The following is a 17,364-nucleotide window of genomic DNA, read 5'->3' on the forward strand; positions in this document are numbered from 1 at the left end:
GTCTTATTGTTTGAGATAATTAAAATGAATTATAATAATTCATATAAAGTTTCTAGCTAGGTGATAAAATTGGTTAAATAATTACTAATATTTATTTTTATTTATTTATTTATTAGATCAGATTATTTGCCACTCATTCATTATTTTCTTTTTTATTTATTTTATTTAGTTATTTATTTATTATTTTATTTTATTGAAATATATTTATTTATTATCTTATTTATTTATTTATTCGTTCATTCATATATATATTTATTTATGCATTTATTTTTTTCTTTTCTTTTTTTTTCCTTTTCTTTTTTTCCTTCTCCTTTTTTTTCCTTTTCTTTTTTTTCTTTCCTTTTCTTTTTTTTTCTTTTCTTTTTTCTTCTCTGCTTCTCCTTCCTTCCTCTCTTCTCTTATTTATTTTTTTATTTAGTTATTTATTTATTATTTTTATTTCATTAAAATATATATATTTATTATCTTATTTATTTATTTATTTGTTTATTTATATACATATTTATTTATGAATTATTTATTTATTTTTTCTTTTCTTTTCTTTTTCTTTCTTTTTCTTTTTTTCCTCTTTTTTTCTTTCCTTTTCTTCTTTTTTTTTCTTTTTTTTTCTTTTCTTTTTTCTTCTCTTCTTCTCCTTCCTTCCTCTCTTCCCTTCTTCTCCTTTCTTATCCTCCTACAAGGTCTGCGGCGCCGGAAGAAGGCGAGGCCGAGGCGGCCGTGGGAGGGGCCTGGGCATGGTCGGCGGCGGGCCGCGGCGCAGTGAAGCCCCACGACCGACCGCCATGGGGGCTTCACTGCAGCTCGCCTTTCTGGTCCCACGGCTGGAACGTCGCGGTCCCGTAGAGGGCGGAGGCCCGGCCACCCCAAGCCGAGCCAGGTCGCTCCACAGGCCGGCCGCGTGCCACGGGTGGCATCGCGACGACCTGCGGAGGGGTCGCTGGCCACAGGTGGTAGCTGGCGTGGTGGCTGCCACCGTGGGCAACCACGAGCTGCCTCAAAAAAAAAAGAAGTAGAAGAAACAAAGGCGGCGACATTGAGAGGAAGAAGAAGATAGAGAGGGAGAGGGACTGAGGGAGGGGGATGGGTAAGAGAGGAAGAGATGGCGGGATGAGAGTTTTGGGAGAAAAAAGTGAGATTTAAATGGGAGTATTTTGGTCAAAAAACAGTTTTCCGATAAAGCTGAAAACAGCGTTTTCGGAAAGTTCCAAAATAGAACTTTTTAGAAAAGCTGAAACAGTTTTCCGAAATTTTTACCAAACACTATTTTTCATCCAAAATATTTTTGGTGGGCTAGAAAGTACTTTTTGACTCTCGAAAATGAGACCAGAAAGTCATTTTCCCTCCAACCCCACGATGGCTAAGGAAATTAATATTTTGTCCCTTCCGTCTTCTATCCATCACGGAGGTTGACCTGACCTCTCCAACACCATCGAAAGAGCCCAGGTTCTTTCTTGCTATTCCTCCTTCCGTTTATGTTTCTCTGCCTTCTATCCTCCATGCCTCCCCATCCATCCTCTTCGTAACCTTTTTCCCGTCTTCTCCTCCTCCTTCCAGTGCATGCTTCTTCGTCCTCTTTTGCTCTCCCAAAATTGTACAGGTCAGAGCAAACTCATAATTGCATTCTGGTACAGGGCATAATATGACTGAAAAGTTGTACATATTAATAGTATTAATTTTTAGCACCACAGAGGAAAGCAAGAGTAAACATTGTGACAGTGGTGGGGTTATGAAACAATTAATTGTCGTAATAAAGGATGTTCTCATAGGTTAGGGTAATCCCAACTCTTTCTTTTTTTTAAAAAAAAAGGAAAATATGTTCTCACGAGATAAATCGTGTTCAGCATTTAAAAAATTTGTTTGTTTTCCTGGGCTGGCTGTTTGGGGCTGGTGAAAGTGAATGCACTTCATTTATCACACGGAGTCTTCAAACTTATTCACCTTATGGTTAACAATTTTACTGTTGCTCTTATCATGATCATTTGAAGCTTTAGCAACCAGGGGTACAAACAAGTCAAACTGTTGGCAGGATAACATACCCATGCATTACAGCAGGCTTTTTTGTAGCTCGACATAGTAAAATTTTACGTAAATTTTGTTTCCTTGGAACATGGCGTAAAACGAAACATGAACAAATTTTGTTTCATTCATTAACTATTATGTCTTTATTGCTACATCCGCCATTGAGCTCAATAAAGATGACTTTTAATGTTAATCAAAACATGAACAATATTGGTTTTGCAAGTAGCTTATTATGATTGGCATGAATATTTTGATTACCGAGTGTTTTAAGTCTGCTATCTAAAAGAACATAATTACGTCCTCTTCATCTCTTCTTCTTCTTCTTGTTTTTTTTTGTTTGTTTTTTTTTGGTGTTTCTTCCCAAAAAATACCTCTCCTCTCCCAAGCTCTCCTCTCACCTTTCCTACCATTTCTCGCCGGTGGAGACCTCGAGATGAAATTTTATCCCCTATCTTTACTGTGCCTCAAGAGTCGGCAATATTAAATGCAGTGTTAAACTTGTTGCATTCTTTCCACTTGTCATTGAATTGCCATAGTCCTCTTCCTCCACCTATCCTCTATCGTCATCTTCCTCCTTGTCGTTTGCAATGCTTGAGGGATGTGATCGTCCTCATTACCCTTGATTTGTAGTTGAAGAAGCCTCTTGAGATTGTCCTCATCACCCTTGTTCTTTCCTAAAGACCCTCGACCAGGATCAGCTATGCCATGCACTCAAGGCCCTCACCGACCTTACCATTCTCATGCTCGACAAGGAGGCCAGCATCATCCTTAACCACTGCAACCTACTTGAAGCTACTGTTGGATGGAAAGAAAAAGACAATGATGAGGGAGAAATCTTTTTCCTATAAGTTGGCTTCTAGTTTTGTTTCTCAAGATTGGTTGGTGCGATGTTCTGCTTTGGCTATCTTATTCTTGTATTTTTGGAGGTACAGACCTGGGCTTCTTCTTCAAGGGTGCTTCATGTCACATGATCATCACAGGATAGAATAGGGATACTTTAGTAAACAGAGACAGACAACAGGACCATATTTCACCACTTAAATAACTTCAAATATCGAATTGAAATTTTTCAAACTCGAAAAGTACCAAGTGAAAAAAACCCTAAGGAGGTGGTTCCAATAATTTTCCCTATGCAAGATCTACAAAAGGGAGTAGGAAAGCCCAAGAAAAAATTTGTGATGGATAGGAAATGGGAGGGGGCTATAATAAAACAATTCCAAACCGGCTATTTGCTTTGTTTGGAAGAAACAAAAAGGTAAGGAAGGGTTTGCTAAGAAAATATCAAAATACAATGACATATCTAATGTCTTCCCTTTTGACTTTCTTTTGCCTAGGCAAGGTAGATGACCTATCTACCAGCAAAGAAAGTAAAATAAGAACAGGACATATATCTATTCCACTTTCCAAATAAGCATGCATGCCAGCTTGTGGCTTATGTCACTAAAATGAATGCTTTGAACCCAACATAAAGGTCTGATTTTTTTTTTTTGTTTTTCTTTGAGGAAAATCATAAATGTCTGGTCAGATGCAAATGAATCAAGTTAGGTTCAATCCACATAAAACCAGAACCAAAGCTGCTACGCATCTAGGATTGGAGTACAACCAAACAAATTCTAATCGAAATTCTGAGTTAGAACTAGCTCCTCTTTTATAAAGTATTCTATGTCCAATTTATTTTCTTTGGGTTTTTCCCTAATTTCCACTCAGCTTCAACCACAACTAAAAATTCAGGAACAACTAAAAATGCAGGAAGCAAGAGAGAGAGAGAGAGAGAGAGAGAGAGGTAACAAGCTTGCAAGGGCCGCTTGGATCCAGAAGGAGATTCATTGCAAGCTGCTAGTCCTAAAGCATGGCCAGAATGGAACTTACACGAGCCAAACCAAAAGCATACAATTCAAAGGACAATGGACAACTCCCCGGACTTGGAGGCCAGCTCTTCCACCAAGTCGTCCTTTTCCCCGAATCTATTTTTGCCCTCCTCACCATACGCCCAGCTACAAACAAGGAAGTAGAAAACATTAACCACACTCAATAGAGTAAGGATCCAATAGTAGTAGTCGTAGTGGCCCTCGTTTAGGTTGCTATCAAGCCAGCCAACTCTTCCATTCCCTGCACTGATCTTTTTGACAAGCACCACGATCAAAGCCCCCACCAGGTCCCCAACTCCCCACCCCAGCGAAAGCAGAGCCACCGCAATACTGGCCATGGTCTTAGGCAACTCAGAGTAGTAAAATTCGATCTGCCCGATTATATTGAAAGCCTCGGATAAGCCAGTCAGGCAGTACTGCGGCACCAGCCACATCGCGGACATGTCGATCACCGCTTTCTCGTTATCTGCCACCCCTTGCTCGATTGCTCTTCTTCGCCGAGTGCGCTCGACGGTGGCTGCGACGGCTGTGGCGGCGCACGACAACACCAGCCCGATCCCCATCCGCTGCTTGAGGGTGAGACCGCGAGGCCTTCCGGTGATATTCGCCAGGCGAGGGACGATCAGCCGGTCGTAAATGGCCACCCAAAGCGTCAAGGTGGTGATCCCGAACACGACGAAGGAACTTGCAGGGATCTCAAACCTGGAGCTCATGTGCCGGTCCATGCTGTTTGCCTGCAGCGCCGGGAACGAATGCTGGCTTATGATAACTGCTGCCATGATTCCGGTTGACCAAATTGGCATCACTCGCACCATCGACTTGAGGTATTCTACTTGCTCCACAGTGCACAGCTTCCACGGGTCTGCGGCGGCGCCGTCGGGGTTCAAGTCCTTTTCAGGATTTCTGACGACGCAGGCTTTGTTCAGACACCTGAAAAAAAGTATTTGAATTCAAATCTCGGGTCTAGTAGCAGTGTCATGAGATCGCATGCGAGCTCAAGCTACAATTCATAATGCTTATACCTTATTTTTTCAGTGGGAACCATGATTTTTGAACCCTTCTCACGATGATACCACCAATCATCATCAGCCTCTGATGGGAAGACTAGTTGCCTATTTCTGACACTTGCGACGACCACTTGGGCAAGGCCGGTGAGCATGCTCTTTCTACCCCTCACCTTGACGTAAAGAAAATAACCAAGCAGGAAGCAGATGATAGATAATGCCATGAGCACTACTGGAACACCGAAACCCACTCTCCATCCCTTCTTATCTTGTATATAGATGATGACGGTCACTGCGATGATAACGGATACCCCGACTGAAGCATAGTACCAGTTGAAGAAGGTCTGCAGGGTCCTCTCATTCTGAGGGTTGTCCGGCCGGTTGAACTGGTCTGCGCCGAAGGCTAGGGAGCATGGCCTGATGCCGCCAGTTCCTACGGAGATCAGGGCAAAAGCAGAGTATAAGAGAGCGAGCTGCGAATGGCTCGGGCTCTGGCACTTGTGGAGAGCAAGGTCACAAGCAGGGGGCTTTGCTCCAGGTAGCTCTGCTGTTAGCCATAGGAGAACCATCCCCTACCAAAAGAACATGAGAAACTAATGAATGCTCTGAACTTGCTATAAAATTTTATGAGCAGCGGATTCAGACTCCGCTGGAGAGGAGGCCTACTGTCCGTATTGTCGCAAAGCATTAGATAGGTATACTCGTGATATATATTGAGAATGTCCCATTACTGATCAATTATCACTTGTGAATGAAATCAAAAACGAATGAACTCAAAGATCACATTAACAAGTGAAATATAATTTACTTACATTGAGGCATGCAACTGATCCAATTGCTATCACACGGAAGCGACCCAAGTAAGAATCAGAAAGGAAAGCCCCAAAAATGGGTAAGAAATTTGTTACTGCTCCCCATATTAACAGAACAATAGCGCTAGTTGCAGGGGTCATGTGATACTCTTTTGTGAGGTAAATGGTCATATTCGCTGTAAGCCCAATGCTCGCAACCCTCTCGAAGATTTCATTTGCTACAAAAGAAAGGTGCAGAGGATTATCAGCAATTCAACACCTACACCGTCTACGTCTCCCCCTTTTCTCACGCAAACCATACGATACAATCCTTTTGGAAACATTATATGACATAATTACGCACTATATTGTCATCAAGATAGCGTTGGTAATTAAACCACTCTCTTTTCAAGCAAAAAGACATCGAGTTTGGCCACAGGACACAATGAAATACACTAGAAATTCATGTTTGCGTGTGCCTATAAGCTTTTTTGCTTTTGATTAAAACGAAAAAAATTTCGAGCTAACTCAAAGAGTGTACTAAGTAATGATACCATTGAAAAGGCATATGAAAGATCATTACTCATGATAAATGGGATGGTCTTGAGACCGCCCTTCCTCTTGAGCTGTTGTTCGGACATCTTCTCCTCGTCCATGGTGAATTCCAATCTTTTCTTACAAGCAAATTAAGGGTGCAGGATGATCTCCTTTTGAAAGAGAAGAGAAGATGCTGATCAGCAAAGTTCAAAGTTGGCAAAATCTCCTACATTGGCAAAATCGTCACTCCCATATGAATGGAGACAAAAAGAAAAATACCATTGCCGTCTTCATCAGTTTCATAAAATGGTATTTACTTTATATATTTATTTTTTTGATAAGTTTTCCTTAAAAATGATTTTTGCAATTATTCATTAATAATCATAATTGTACTAACGAGTAAATTAATGCCATTATTTATTCGAACCGCTGCTCTTTAAAATATGATCTTTCAACTGATAAGAAAATTTAAATTAAAAATATGATATTAATTAAATGAATAATGAAAGTGCTAAACAATCATCTTCATGCCATTGTCTTAAATATATATATATATATATATTTTCGCGATTAATTATAAAATTAAGATTGTAAACATCATTAATTCAGTTTAGATGAACAATGAAAATAATAAACAATGATCAAATGTTATTTAACATTTAGGCATTCACTGGAATAGAGTAACGGCTAAACAATGACCAATACGTAACTATTGACGTGGATATTCAAAGGGACTTAATTGTCAACAGCCTTCCTGATGCTATCAAATGATGTGACCCGGGCTCTCGCTGACACAGACTTTTTGGATGTACCTGCATCCGTCGATCGGTCGTTCCAGATCCCTGGACGGCTTACGTGCCGACAAACGTGAGCTTAGCTTAGCTTCTCTTAGTTGGTTGCTGCGCTTTTTGTACTTCTGTTTTTGTCTGTGGAAGCAATATATATTCTTCCACATACCAACGCCGTTCATAAGAAATGGCAGCCCAAAGGAGAACTGTTCTCGGCCCATGGCATGGTGCAAATCGACACTCAGCAAAAATATGAAGTTACGGAATTAGGATTTGGTGAAGGGGTAAATTTGATTGGCTCAATTATTCAAAATACTTTGGTTGAGAATATCTTTATTTGCAAATTACTTGAAACTTCCAGGCAATGAATGTTTTTGCTTGTTGGTCTAGATGAAGTTCTTTCCTCCACTGCTTCTTCTTATGAGCATCAATATTTTATGTCCTGATTATCAAATACTTGGTTTGGAGCCATTTAGATTCTTTTTCTCGCATCTGTTTCTCTTCTCCCTTGACAATGTAACTCATCTATGTTGCAAATATGATTAATCTAAATAAAAACCGGATGGCTCTTTTTTCCTCCTTTTACATCAAAAAAAAAGAGAGAATATCTTTACTTTAGCCGACTTCATAGAAATGTTCGGGTTTGTTAGATCATACATATGAATCAAGGTATATCATGTTTGTGCATCAAAGTTGATAAAATTGTCGCCTTCTTTTTCCCTCAATAAGTGTTAGAAATATTCACACAAACTATATTATTTACCATGTAGAAAGTGCACAAGAAATGTAATTATATCAATCTTAATATTATCATTAAGTGATCCACCATCCCATTGTAGCTTTGGAGTTCCCTAGACCAAAGTCAAGTTTAAACAGATGTGCTGAACATGTCAAAGTCACTTACACCAAAGCAAACACTTGGAACTGCATACTTCTGGATAAAGTGTAATTCAGGCTTCGAACGTCCATCGAAACAAAGCAACAAACATATGAAAAAGCTTACTTATTGATATATATATTTTTTTAAAAAAAAAATACTAATGAATAGGCACTTACAATGCAAGTTTCTTTTGTTTTCCCCTAAAAGAAGTACATATATAAATTATGTTCCATGTTATTTATTTTTCTATATAGTACGAATTGTGTTATATACAAACCATAAACAAAAACGAAGAACAAGGCTATGTTTCTTGATCCCAAAATAATAATCATGAATTTCTTTATAAAAAACTTATCGATTTTGAAAGCTAAGATATTTTTTAAAAGATATTTGTTTGTTAAAAATAAGAACTTAGATAATGCAGGGTGTACATGATAGGCTTCAAGCAATCAATTATGTTCTTTTTTTTCCCTTTTTCTTAAAAGAAAACAAAGACAATAGGTACTACTTTATGATTTGCTTGAATATCCTTTTTTTTCTTTTCTTTCCTTTAGAATAATTGCGGGTATGCCATCGATCATATAACATAAATGGTTGAAGAATATTTTCAAACACTTGGGAAAACACCTCCTAGAGTTCATCTTGCAACCTCCCAATGGCAGAGGCCGGCTGCAACCTCTGGGCTATAACCATGCATGTTCACATATGGTAAGTCTAATTCTATAGACAACAGATCTGTGAGTTCTTCATTGCATGATGCTTGCTCACACTATGCAATTCACAAACTATTAATCAAGCTCTGTATGAATATAAAATAATACCAATACTAACAGTGGCCTACCTTTCCTGCTATCGCTTCAAATTAAGCAAATTCAGTGGCATGCTTGCTACAAATCAAAGAGATGATTGGACTCCTTTCTTGATTCAGAGAGGTGTGAAACCATCTCCTGATGCTTACATAGCCAGAATTACACATACAACATAGTGTAAGGAAGAGGGTGAAGAAACCAGCCTTTCTGAATCATTGAAGTATAATTAAGAACCCTGCCATCCTGATTTAAATTAAGTCGATCGATGCTCTTCATTTAGGTGCATATATAGCATCAAGAGCAATCGACCTTTGGGTTGGCAGAGCGACCACTCATGATAGAATATCCACTCATTAAGCCCGAGCATGCTGCGGACTCGGCGCAGTCGATCGAGAACCCCCCACCAAAAGCAGGAGGAGCCCAGTAATCCGCTCCATTGTCGCCGCCAACATGCAAAGTGAAGGATACTGGAACCAGGCACAATCCTCTACTCTTCAAGTCCTTTGGTTCATCATCAGCATCCTGATGCCACAGATGATGCAACAAAAATTTAACATCTTAATTTGGTATCGACGACCATGGCAAAGATATCATTAACATGCAATCATGGCCATTGATTGATAGAGAAAAAGCTACTTTACAGCTACTCAATGGTACCTGATCAGCTGCTCCTCTTCTCTTAATACAGGTGTCGTGTAACAACTGCTGAAGGGAATATAGGAAAGAGGGATTAGGAATGTAAAGTTGAAAGTTTGTTCCTTCAACACCTTTTGCTGTAAAGAAAGCAGAACACAAAGGGCTGTCAAGTGTAAGGCTAAGTCTGTTTTTAAAGTTGGTCATGGATTCAATGAAGATTACCTGGCGAGGGTCTTCTGGAAAGAATTAATGGCACTTAGAATGGCATAAAACAAGTAAGTTCACTTCAGAGCTCACAAGAAGGAGCTTGATATGTGCATGACCTCTTTTTTTATATATATTTTTGATGCAAAAGATGGGGAGACCCATCATGCATGTGTAAACTTTGTAGGATCAGAGAAAAATAGCTTCTTAGCTTCAGTTGGTGATCCTAGATGCATAGATGTCTGAGAGAGAGAGGGGGGGGATGGGGCAGGGTAGCATTGGGAACAGGGAACGAGAAGGGATGGTGTTTATAGTTACTTACAGACTCCCTCGTGCTCCTTGTTCCACCACCAAAGTACGGGGAGCTCAGAGCCTGCATGAAAGGAAGGGATAAGAAGTGGGTAAGGAGTGCCGTCTCCGAAGCACAAGACAATACAAGACACCGATAAGGCGATAACTAGAAGTAGAAGATGATACAGTAAACAACACTCTTGAGTGTTGGGAATGTTGCAACTTTATGCGTGCTCTTAGACATTCTCAAAACGATATCTGTTCCATTTCAGTTCACACAATCGCACACGGCACGTACGCACGCACTCACACGCGTGCACTCACCCAGAGAGAGAGAGAGAGAGAGAGAGGGACCTCAATTTGACTCTGGAGGAATCTGATATAGCCAATGGCTTCTAGTAGTACGGATGCAGTGTCAGTCTGCAAAAAGAGCCATGTCAGATCTTTATTGGAACACCAAAAGAAAAGAGAATAGGAAAGAAATAATTATATAAGATATGGGAAAGGAATGAAAAATTGTTAATCTAGGTGGTGGTGTTATCAAGAAGATCTAAAATGCCTGTTATCTATGGGCAAATGGGAATACCTTCCCGAATGGAGAAACTAGCTGATGAAGAGCTGTGATCCTATCTCCTAACTTCTCCTTCCTCACCTGAAATAAACAAGTGCGAGCCCTTTTAAGTTCATGATCTGAATTGCTAATTATATCGACACCATAAAGTGGTATGAGCATGACACCAGAAAAAGTAGCACACTGTTCAGTGAGAGAGAGAGAGAGAGCATGAAGGAATAGATAAAAACCTTGAAAGGTGATTGTGGTGAGGAGTCTTGAACTCTGGCCTTCTTGAAGGCTGCACCAGTTGTGCTGTTGCACTTGAGAAAGGCAGAAGAAAGAAGGGTGAGGACCCATCTGTGGATCTCTGAGAATCCTACTAAGGATAACAATCAACGCACAAGAGAGCATAAAGTTCCACAATGATAGCACTGCAGTCTTACCTAGACATATAGCATAGCCATTTCTTGAGGATTATATAAATATATATAGATACACACATAGATATATAGATAATAGCATAACCCCAAATCAAAGGCTATATATCTATAAGTAAACATATATAAAATCAGCCCAATTTCAGTATGTATGCAGCCACAAGGCAGCCTCTAATGCAGCAACACATAAAACAATGGCATGTTCTGATGAAAATAAAACAAAGAAATTGAGCACAATGAACAGAGATAACACTGTAATAAGCATTTATTAAAGAATTAGTAACGATATATAATTAGCAAAAAAATAAGGAAGTCTTAAGGAAACATATGTGAATTTTCCCCCCTTACCTCGGATGAATTCTCTGGTTGGAGATGCTTTCTTTCTGCCTTGCTGTTTGAGAAGTCCAACACGTTGCTGCTGAAGCTTGTGGCACAAGAACTAGGAGAGGAAGTTGGCAGGACCTGGCTCCAAGGAGACTTAGCTGCCTGAATCTCTTCACTCCCATGGCTGTACTCATATCCACTCCCAGAGATCTCTTGTTTTACATCAACCATATGTGTACTTGATGATGGGTATAACAACTGATCCTCCCAATTCTCCATCCTCTTACCTGGGAAAGGAGTGAAGCTGCAACTGTCTTCCTCCTTCAATACTCCCCTGTAATTTGTCCATCAATTTACTCTATATAAGTAACCCGCAGAAGCTATGTATCCAGATAGTAGCAGAAGATTTGGAGGCAAAATGAACGAAGAAAATGAGACAGAGAGAGAGAGAATTTTTAAGTTTTGTGAACACAAAGAAAGTTAGTATACATAAACCTTGTGAAACCGAATTAAGTGTTTTCTGAATTCTCTTTTTTCCCTATCAGCATACCATGTAAAATTACATAAATATATACATGAGTTAACTTGAGCAATAGATGGAATAGTCTTGATTGAATTTTCTTTTACAGGATTTTTTTCTAAAAAAATTACACAATTAAAGGACAGGAGTTTGGGAGAGAGGGAAGGATGGGGGAGTGGTTGGTGGGTGGGTGGATATTGTTTGTGTGTGTGTGTGTGATGGATAGATAGATAGATAGAGAGAGAGATAGATAGATAGATAGATAGATAGAGAGAGAGAGAGAGAGAGAGAGAGAGAGAGAGAGAGAGAGAGAGAGAGAGAGAGAGAGAGAGATTACAGCAGCAGTTGGCTCCATGACTCAGGAAGTTCTTGGTTATCATGCCACGGGGTCACGGGGAGAAAATTAGATGGTTGTGAGTTTAGAGGAAACACCGAAGAAGATGATGATGATGAGGAGGAGGAGGAGGAGGAGGAGGTGGTGGGGAAAGAGGGTAAAAGAAGAGAGGTCTGTAGAGGAGGTGGCCTCAGGTTACTCATGTTCCACCAGCTAGGGGTTCCCCCACATCATCTGCTGCACTAGAGAGCTCTGAAAAACTCCTCCATGTTCAGCAAAAAAAAACTCCTCTATTCATGACTGAAACTTTGGAAGTCTTTAGATCTCAATCCTCTTTCGGCACTTTTCTGCCACTTCTTCCAAGTCAATGTATGGATGCTTTACTTCTTTTGCTTCTTTAGATGAGTTTTGGGAGAAGAAGGAGCAGGCTTTTTGTGGAGAGGAACCTGGTTACATGGGACGGGGAAGCCTTTTGTTTTATGTCTCAACCTCTGCTTTCTTTAATATTTTTTCCTCGCTATCCTTTTTCTTTTCTTTGCTTTTTTTTTTTATCTCTGCTTTTGCTTTATGACAAAGTGGAAAGAAGAGACGGGAAAGGTCGTGGCAGTGTTTTCGGCCAAAAGGAATGCTATTTTTTTTCATGAGACGGAAGAATGATTCTTTCCTACTGCCAATACATTCAACGGAATCAAAAAATACAATATTTCAAAGAGAAGATGGAACATCCAAAAAAAACTCCGAATATTCAGCCACATAAAAAATAACCCAGCCTACAATATTATTATTTTTTTTCTGAAAAGTCTACAATATTATTCACCTCTCAATAAATATATATGGTCGTTTGTTTGTCTCGTGATCCACCCAATCATAAAAAATATTTGTGTAGAAACTAGGGTTAGCTTAGTGTTGGAGATAGCAACATTTTTTGCTCTTCTTTAATTATTTCTGTGAGGACCCATGCGGGCATGTATTTAGTCCCACATTGATTATTCGTTGGGTAGATTTTAGGTATTTATACATGATCAAGAAATTCAAATAATACCTTCTCACTAGCCATTTTAGGTGAGGTCTTAGGTTGTAAGAAATAGTATCAGAGCGGACTCGATCCATAACCTATGTAGATTAGGGGACACTGTAGCACAGATCCATTAGGACTGACTACGGGCCGATCGTAGTGTTTGTGATTAGATTTGAATTGATTTGAACTCTTAGCCTAACGAGGACGTCAGAGCTTACAAGGGGGAAGTATGTGAGAACCCGTGCAGTCGTGTGTTTAGTCCCACATCGGTTATTTGCTGAATAGATCTTGAGTACTTATACAGGATCAAGAAACCCAAATATACCTTCCAACTAGCCATTTTGGGTAAGGTTCTGGATTGTTACAATTTCAATTGATGAAAAAGGAATTTAGAAACGACAAGGTCTGAGGCCACACTGGAACAAATAAATAAGGTATCACATAGTATTATACAACAGAGCATAATAAAAATATAATATATATTAATACATAAATATATGATAGAGTATAATATTACTATAATGTAATATAATATTATTATAATATAGTAATATAATATTGTATACTATAGTATAATAATATAACATAATTTGATATTATATAACATAACATATCAATATATTATGATATAATGTAATATAATATTATATTAATAGTATAATACAATAATAAAAGTATGAAATATTATAATTATTATCATTATATATTAATAATATAATATTTTTAGGAGCTAAGTTTTGGATTTTCATTTTCTTTGTTGGGACTCCTGCAGATTTCTGTAGTACAAAGGGATATTTTCTGTAATTATAATATTTTATCATGGGTATTTTGGTCCAAAAAAATTTTATAACTAAAAGTGCTTTTCTGAAGAAGTTCCATTTTGGAGCTTCTCCAAAGAAGCTATTTTAGCTTTCTGCCAAAGCTAAAATACCTTTCCATTGTTTTATCAAAAATCTCTATTCCATTCAAAAATACTTTTGGACGGTCAGAAAGTGCTTTCTGGCCCACCAAAAGCTTTGTCAAATAGGGCTTAAGCCTGTTATGTAAAAAGGTAGAGATCAGGCAAAAACAAAATCTATAACTAAGAGTGTATATATTTATATTCTGGCTCATGCTGTAACAATGCTCAATTCGATAGTTATGAACAAGATAAATGGGATTATGTCTTAACAGGCTCTACAGGCTCTGGAAATTGAACCCGAGAAATGGCATTTTTAGGTAGCTTATGGACTGCAGAAGAAAAAGTATGAGAATGGCAAAGAAAACTATCAGAAACGCTAAATGAAAGTATGATGCAGTGTTCTCCTTTTTCACTTTCATTGTCCTTACTCCTTGGGCTTGAATAAAAGTTACATCCCTGCAGTGCTGCTCCTTACACACCATATTCATGCACTCATTTGCATGAATAAGTACTCCTGTAGGTACTCTCTAGCACTCTATCAACAAATAAAGAAATGTTATATACGAATTGCACCTTATATTCTCTCAGAAAGAGGTTTTACCCCTCATAAGACACAATTCTTTCAGCAATAATTTCATGTTGGCAAGGACCATGTACCATTGCAACCATAGGTTTCCGCCTCAAGTGGAAGTCGTAGGTAGTTTTGTTCAGGACCATCTAACTATGTCAGACAATTAATGTTTCTTTTTATTTGAGAAGAAAAAGCCTAATGGCTGAGGCCCATATTACTTATCAGAATTTATTAGAAATGTTGAAGGGAAAGAGAGCGATTGTTTAATAGATTTAACCAGATCATCGCACAAGGGGCACCCACCCAAGTAGATACCAATTTTGTTTCAGAGATTTTCTCTTGTATTGAGTTTATTGAGAAGACGAAGCCAAAGGCAACACTTACTGTTAAGGGGATTCTGATTTTTCAGGCTAGTTCTCATTTGATGCCCTTGGTATTAAGTAAGTGATACATTGTTACAACCCAGGACCTCATCCAAAAAGGCTAGCCGAAAGGTATTATTTAGATTTCTTGATCCAATATAAGTATCCAAAATCCATCCAACGAATAACTGATGTGAGACTAAATACACGTCCGCACGGATCATCACATACTTCCTCCATTTAAGCCCCGGCATCCCTAATAATTCAAATTCATTCAAATTTAATCACAAACACCATGATCAGGTCGTAGTTAGCTCAAACATACCCGTGCTGCATTATACTCTAGTCCACATAGGCCATAGCCGGGTCCGTTCGGATATCATTTGTCACAACCTAGGACCTTACCCAAAAAAGCTAGCCGGAAAGTATTATTTGGATTCCTTGATCCAATATAAGTACTCAAGATATACCCAACAAATAACCAATGTGAGACTAAACACACACCCGCACGGGTCATCACATAGATAGAAATAGTGAAATCATCCAAAGGAGTCAATTGCCAATGGATGCTGTCCAAGTTGTTTCCAACCTGAAAACTATTCAAAACGACATGGAGATAAATGAGAATGGTCTCTGAAATTCCAAGAATTAGACTTCCTAGAATAAAATTTGGACACAGTTCTAGATTTTAGATGGCAGGCCTGAAAGTGGTTAGGAAAAGTAACACAAAGAGGAGCATCAGGGATTCAGGCATCTTTCCAAAAGGGCACATTTAATCCATTTCCAAGGACAAACTTAATTCTGTTCCGAAAAGGTGGAAGGCCACTGATTACATCTTTCCAAATACTGAAGCATATGTATTCAGGTATCCAAGAAGCTGAGATCTTGACTTTTTTTTTAAGTAGAAGCAGTTGATGGGGTGTTTCCAAGGCTCATGATAATTAATGTCAGTAGATTAACTATGAAGTACGCCAAGGCCTTGTCATCAACAAAAGCTTCATCTTAGTTATAGTAGCATGATATTGGTAGATGTTCTCATGCAGTCATATATTGTAGAGGATTCAGACATAGGTAATGCCGTTAAATGACAGATTGCAGTTTGATTTTTTACGTCGTAGAATCCCAACAACTCAGGATAAGTTATATCACTCATCGGTTAATTACTAAATGGAAAAAAAAACCTTCTTATAACATTGGCATCACCCATGAGTTCCAAGGAAATTTGTGCTGCTGACCACTCTGTCAAAGTTGAAAAGAATAAATCACTAGTGAATTAAAAGAATAAACTTGGAGGAAAAAAAATCTTATTCAACAACCAAAAACTTATGACTATGAGGCCACATCGCATTCGTATATATTTAGTTTGATATATATAAAGTCTTAATTATATAAAAAAGAAGATAATTTTGTACAGTCTAAATGGTGGGAAATATCGGTCCATAGTCCATGGTACTATGAGAAGTTCACTGTTTCTAGGATGGCTAATCTGATTTCTTTGTTCTTCTCCAGTGGTAGCTTATTGAATCTTTTTTATATGCCTTCTTAGAGCAAACACTTTCTCGTTTTTTTTTGATTTTTCAAAATTACATTATTATCATATTTTGAAACATGTAAGTGCTTGCACTATGCTCAGAATTTCCATATTCTTTCTCTTTCCATTACAAGCACATAAAGTTAGCAAGTCATACTTTTGACCATAAGCTACACTTTCCATGAGTTGGAATAGATCAAATATGAAGCTTTGAAAGTATTCTCACTTTGGCCAACACTTGATTTTGAGGTTCATGCTACAACCAACATACATATTAGTAAGTCGAAAAACAAGTTCAGCAATGGCATAGACTTTTCGATGAGACAGGACAATTATAACGACTACTGATCTAAAAATTTATTTTTCAATCAAAATATTAAAAAAATAAGAACTAAATTATCCACTAAAAAAATAACTTGATCTTTTTGAGAAAACGATTTAAATTACTTAAAATTTGATATCAAACATTATTGTCACACTCTTGATTAAATTGCATAAGCCAAGGGATGTGGTAATTCTCTGCACACACATAGAGCTTATCCCCACAAGCATGCAAAGCCACAACCTGTCAGTATAATAATTGTAAACCATCCAAGATAAAACCACTATGCCATAAGCTAAATATTAAAACAAATCTACTACTGACCAACAAAACAACTAATTCTCCTTGATTTAACAAGTTGTACAAAATAACATTCTTAGGAGGAGGTTCCAAAAGCAAAAGCGAAAGCAGTGGGGTTGGGTCCTCACTAGGTTCATGAGTCTCTCTCTAAACTTACACTCCAAGCACTACCTGCCAGCTCTTTAGTCTTGACTCTTGACTCTAAAAAAGAGAGATAAACAATGAGTTCACAACCTAGTAAGTAACTATATATAATCAGAGGGATCAAGTAGGTACAACAGAAACTTTTAACAAACTATACATGCATAACATAAAATAATTTAGTTAACAAAGATAAGATTTATACAATCAATATTTCACAAAT

General features: G+C 38.2%; 2 protein-coding genes across 4 annotated transcripts; both read right to left on the reverse strand.

The window, feature by feature from the left end:
• Nucleotides 1-3,812: 3,812 nt before the first annotated feature.
• On the reverse strand, nucleotides 3,813-6,338 carry LOC103709533 (protein NRT1/ PTR FAMILY 1.2-like). Its single transcript, XM_008794944.2, has 4 exons — nucleotides 6,266-6,338; nucleotides 5,704-5,921; nucleotides 4,910-5,463; nucleotides 3,813-4,817 (listed from the first exon to the last, which is right to left on the reverse strand). Exons 1-4 carry the CDS (start codon nucleotides 6,336-6,338, stop codon nucleotides 3,914-3,916), a joined length of 1,749 nt encoding a protein of 582 aa, XP_008793166.2. The 3' UTR covers nucleotides 3,813-3,913.
• A 2,321-nt stretch (nucleotides 6,339-8,659) lies between these two features.
• On the reverse strand, nucleotides 8,660-12,467 carry LOC103709487 (transcription factor bHLH68-like). Of its 3 annotated transcripts, none has more exons than XM_008794853.4 (8): nucleotides 11,999-12,467; nucleotides 11,166-11,475; nucleotides 10,629-10,700; nucleotides 10,414-10,479; nucleotides 10,182-10,247; nucleotides 9,859-9,909; nucleotides 9,354-9,469; nucleotides 8,660-9,218 (listed from the first exon to the last, which is right to left on the reverse strand). In XM_008794853.4, exons 1-8 carry the CDS (start codon nucleotides 12,196-12,198, stop codon nucleotides 9,191-9,193), a joined length of 909 nt encoding a protein of 302 aa, XP_008793075.2. In that variant the 5' UTR covers nucleotides 12,199-12,467; the 3' UTR covers nucleotides 8,660-9,190. The 3 variants fall into 3 exon arrangements, with proteins under 3 accessions (XP_008793075.2, XP_008793074.1, XP_008793073.1); XM_008794852.4 differs by having other exon boundaries at nucleotides 9,354-9,398; nucleotides 11,999-12,465; XM_008794851.4 differs by having other exon boundaries at nucleotides 9,354-9,401; nucleotides 11,999-12,465.
• Nucleotides 12,468-17,364: the final 4,897 nt, after the last annotated feature.

Source organism: Phoenix dactylifera, chromosome 11 (assembly GCF_009389715.1).
Source record: "Phoenix dactylifera cultivar Barhee BC4 chromosome 11, palm_55x_up_171113_PBpolish2nd_filt_p, whole genome shotgun sequence".
NCBI classification, from domain to species: domain Eukaryota; kingdom Viridiplantae; phylum Streptophyta; class Magnoliopsida; order Arecales; family Arecaceae; genus Phoenix; species Phoenix dactylifera.